This window comes from Octodon degus, unplaced genomic scaffold (assembly GCF_000260255.1).
Source record: "Octodon degus isolate 3935 unplaced genomic scaffold, OctDeg1.0 scaffold00016, whole genome shotgun sequence".
In the NCBI taxonomy this organism is placed as follows: Eukaryota; Metazoa; Chordata; class Mammalia; order Rodentia; family Octodontidae; genus Octodon; species Octodon degus.
In genome coordinates, this window is record NW_004524592.1 from 16666762 (window position 1) to 16671719 (window position 4958).

Sequence of the window (4958 nt, forward strand, 5' to 3'; positions counted from 1 at the left end):
CCTGAGTTCAATCCCCGGTTCCGCAAAAAAAAAAAAAAAAAAAAAAAAAACCAAACCAGATGATACCTTTAAAGGGCAATTAAAAAGGAAGATTGCTTCAGCTTTTAACCTTGTAATTGAAATCTTTAAAGACCAAACTGACTAATTATAAATAAAGATAATTTTATGCCCTGTGAGGGGTAAGTGATGGCTACTGACCAGAGGTAGGGTGAGACAGGTGATAAATTGTGTGAAAAGCCCCATGCATATATCAGGCCTAGAATCTGCAGTGTACCCCCGACTGACCAATCCAGAAAGGAGTCTGCCACAATGCCAGATTCAAAGCTAGAGCCTTAAGTATCATGGCGCACCCTGAGCTTCTCAGGATCAGTGCCAGCCTACTGGGTAAATGACTTCCAGCCACTCCTTAGAATCCTGGGGGCCTCAGGTGGCTTCACATCCACCTTCATCACATTGGCCCTATTCTAGTTTTCTAGATGGAACTTACATAGACCATAGTATTCAAAGAAAGTATTCCACTGTATAAAATTTAGGGGAAACATTTTTTTTCTGAGTGCTATCATATGGGGCAAGGTCTAAAAGGGCCCAGGCAGTCCTCCACCATCATTTGAGGAAAAAAGGTGTTAATTCAGGGTTCATGAGGAAAGCAGGCCTTAACATCAGGCCTCGAAGGTCCTCTTACAGCCCTTGGTTTGAAAGATTAGAACTGCAGACCATGACCTAGTTCTGTCACCTCCTTTGTGACCTGGTGCCTTTGGGAGCCTGAGTCTTCTCCTCTGAAGACAGGAAATTTCATAGCACATGCCCAGGGTGTGGTGCATGCTTAGTGTAAAGAGCCGCTTTTATCCTGAGTGGTACACTCTTTGGCCCTGTTGCACCCAGCTCAACACAGTTATCCTCATGAAGACATTTCTCCTGGCTGCGTAGCCCTTTATTGTTTATAAAGTTCTCTTCCAGAAAGCCATCCTCTGGGAGGAAAAAATGTTTTCAATTCTACCTCAGGAGAGACCTAGACTTTGAAACCTTTTTAGAGTTCCCAATGTGTCTCGTCCAGAGTAATCTAGGGTTTCTGAAGCAAAGCCATAATCCCAGCTCTCCCCCAAAAGCTCTTGTTTAGAATTGCTGACCATTAGAGCCAATAGTCCACTGTGGCTGACTCCTGAGATCCACAGGGACAAGTGTAAAAGAGACAGATGAGTGGATGCCACCCTTGGCCCTGGAGCTCAGGGCTGCTTCAGACCCTTCGGTGCCATCTGCCTCAAGACTAACTGTTGTAACTCAAAGCTTATAAGATGACATACAAAAGAGACAAGCACAAGAACTTCACTTGAGTTTAACACTCACCTATGTGTCCAGAGCCCAGTGGAGCCCAGGGACCCATGGTGGGGGAGTCAGGAAAAAAACTTTGTTGGGAAATTCTCTCATTGTTTAAATTCCAGATTAACATATTGTATAATTAAGTAGTTTTGATGTCCAGTTTATTTTTTAATTTTGTGAATTGTTTTACACATGATAGGTAAATTCAAGAGAACAATTCTCTCATCTAAAAAAGCCAGGTATGCGCTTCCCCACTCCAGGATCAGATAAACATTAATCTGTTCTATATCCTAAGGCTTGCTTTTCCTAGAATGTCTCAAAAATAAAATCTTACAGGATGTTTAAAAAAAATATATACACAGGGGGCCCTGGCCCTAGCTCAGTTCTTTAAGTGGCTGCTTCCCCAAAGCTGTCAGGCTCAGGTTGCTGTGGTTCGATCCCCACAACTCAAGACAACCAAACTTGCCCTGAAGGCATTCGGAGAAAAAAAAATATAGATAGATAGATAGATAGATAGATAGATAGATAGATAGATAGATAGACAGACAGACAACAGGAATCCTTGTTTTGGGTAAAAAATAAAAAATAACTTCTGGATACTGCAGATATCTTTTTTTGGTTTTTTTGATATTTTAGGGAAGAGTGTACAGGTGTTTAGGGTCTCACTACTAGATCAGACTCATAGTGATCCTCTTATTTACAGCCTCCCAAGAGCTGGGATTACAGGCACGCACCACCATGCCCAGTCTCAATTGCCATCTCAGTGCGCCATGGGGGTGGGATCAGCATGGCAGGCCTGGGGATTGAACCCCAACCCCCTGCGCCTGCTTTCAGGTGCTTTAATCTGCTAAGCTATACCATTAGATACCGTTATTAATCTCAGACACCATTATTAACACTGATTCACCCACTGTTATGGAAAATAGGACACAGACCCATCCCTTACCTATGAAACTGTCATTGAAAACTAAGTAATGTTTTATTTGCAATACATTTTCAGTTGCCCCTCTGCTAAATTCCCTTATGACAACTAATATAAATCCTGTATCCTCATTAATCATTTTTATTAAATTCATGCTCTGAAAATGTATGCTGTAACCTAATCTTCTGTGCTTAATAGGCTTTCAGTCATACGAATCAGAGAGAACACCTCCATATTTTGTTCCAAGAAATTCATTTGATATAATGGAGCAATTTTTAAATTCAGGCTGGCTGAGTTCAGGTTGGCCTTGAACTCACTATGTAGCCCAGGCTGGCCTCAAATTCATAGTGGTTCTCAAGCCTCAGCCTCCTGAGTGCTGGGGTTATAGGCATGTGCCGCCACACCTGGCTAGGAATTAATTCTTGGCATTTTCCTAAATTACAGAATTTATCAGGAACATAGAAAAATAAAATGCTATAAATGTTCACTAACTTGAAAGATATGCTAAAATACATTTAGAAAGCTTTTTTCTACATTTTCCTCTTGAAAGTAAAGTTTTATTTTCTTGATATTCTTTTTTTTTTTTTTTTGGCAGAACTGGGGATTGAACTCAGGCCCTTGCACTTGCCAGCAAGTGCTTATTCTACTGAGCTATCTCCCCGGCCCCAATTTTCTTAATATTTTTTAAGAAGAATTTTTCCATTTTCCATGCCTGTGGAAAAGGTCACTGATTAGGCATTAAGTTTTTGCCTTTTTCCTGAATTTACTGCTCACATTAGTATGATGAATATTATAATAGACTGTTAAAATACTGTTAAGATGACCATTTTTATTGAGGTATGATTTATATTTAGTTCATCCATTTAAAGTGTGGAACTCCAGAGGTTTTAGTCTATTCACAGGTATGTGCAGCTGGTCCCAGGGTTCTGGCTTCATTTTGTTTTGCATGCTTTGCAGTGCAGTGCTAGGAATAGAAACTGGGGCCTGTCAGGTGCTAGGCAAGTGCTCTGCTACAGCACCCCAAAGTGAATTTTACATTTTGCTTAAATATTTTATAACTATTTTAGCTAAAGAAAGTTCTAAAAGTGGAACCTAACATAAATGTCTTACTGTCTGCCTAGTCTAGAAACTCCTTTTTTTGACAAACTTGTGATCTTTCATAGCTGTTTGTCAAAGTGAGTTGAGTTCTGTCCGCTAACTGCTGGGAAGAAAAGTGGCTTTTGTGTTAACGTTTTGAATGCAAGGAAATCTGACCAACTGTTTAAGTGTAGGAACTGCCAAACTTGCAGAGCAGTGCCATGTTTTTTGTAGTGTCTTATTGTGTAATGTTTCAGAGTCTTGAGGCAGAGGCTTGTGATTATCAAAAGATAACTGTATTCCCAGCTCTCGCTTGAGGTAAACAGTCTCTGAGCCCTCAGTATATGATTTTACATGTTTCTTTTTTTATTGTTATATTAGATAGATAGATAGATAGATAGATAGATAGATAGATAGATAGATAACATTCATCATAGGGAACTTGTACCTCTTCATGATATTTCTTGATGCTTCTTTTATTCCTATTCCCTTCCCCTCCCCTCAGTCCTCCTCATTTACAAAAGCTTTGTTTCCATTTTTTTCTTCTATTTTTTTTTTCTTGCCCCTTCTCCCCCCACCCCACTTTGTTTCCCTTTCCATTTGAAAATTTTCTTCCCATTTTCCAGTATATATTTTACTTATTGGTCCTTATTTACACTCTTGATACACCAAAGAAGCAATGTGGTATTTATTTATGTAATAGTGGTTTTTTTTTTTTGGCAGAACCGGGGATTGAACTCAGACCCTTGCGCTTGCCAGGGAAGCACTTATTCCACTGAGCCATCTTCCCGGCCCCTATTTATTTATTTAGACAGGGTCTCTCTATGTAGTTTAGGCTAGTTTTGTGTTCTCTTTTGTAGCCTACAGGCTGGTCTTGAACTCACAGTGATCCTCCTGTCTCAGCATCCCCAGTGCTAGGATTACAGACCTGTGCTACCACACCTGGTTCTGGGATCCAGTTTAGCACCTTGTACTTGCCAGGCAGGGGTTTATGCTGCCGAGCTATCTCCCCAGCCCTCCACAGTGTGGTATTTCTCAAATACTAGTGTAAAATTTTTCTCCTATTGTTTCTTTTTGTGTTAACTTTTCTCCAGTAGAATTTTTTTTTTTTTTCGGAACCGGGGATTGAACTCAGGCCCTTGAACTTGCCAGGGAAGCGCTTATTCCACTGAGCCATCTCCCTGGCGCCCATCCAGTAGAATCTTGAGAATTAGAAATGAATGTTTCTTATGTGTCCTTCCACATTACATGGAGCACCCCATGCAGCTTATGTGTTAATTCTTTGATAAATTAACATGGAACTTCTTTCCTTTCTCCAAACTTTAGGCACCATAGACGAGTATTAGTGGAATGGCTGAAAGATCCATCTCAGGAGCTTGAATTTATTGCTGATATTCTTAATCAGGATGCAAAGAATTACCATGCCTGGCAGCACCGACAGTGGGTCATTCAGGTATTGGCCTTCTTGGTACATTATTTTTCTGATTTTTATTTTTAAACTTAATTAAATAATTAAAATTATTATTAAAGTATACTTCTGAACCAGAACATGTCTATAGATTATTACAGACAACATAATAAAGAATTAAGATACTTAATTAAAACCTGTATCTTTCATGTTGGTTTCTTTTATAAAATGTCT

At 39.7% G+C, this 4958-nt stretch overlaps 1 protein-coding gene across 1 annotated transcript in view; it reads left to right on the top strand.

Annotated features, from left to right (window-relative positions):
• Fnta (farnesyltransferase, CAAX box, alpha) overlaps positions 1–4958 on the top strand; it is a 73755-nt gene that overhangs the window by 47076 nt on the left and 21721 nt on the right. The window contains exon 5 of the mRNA XM_012513681.2: positions 4643–4769. Within this exon, the coding sequence (XP_012369135.1) occupies positions 4643–4769 (127 nt within the window). The remainder of the gene's footprint in view (positions 1–4642; positions 4770–4958) is intronic.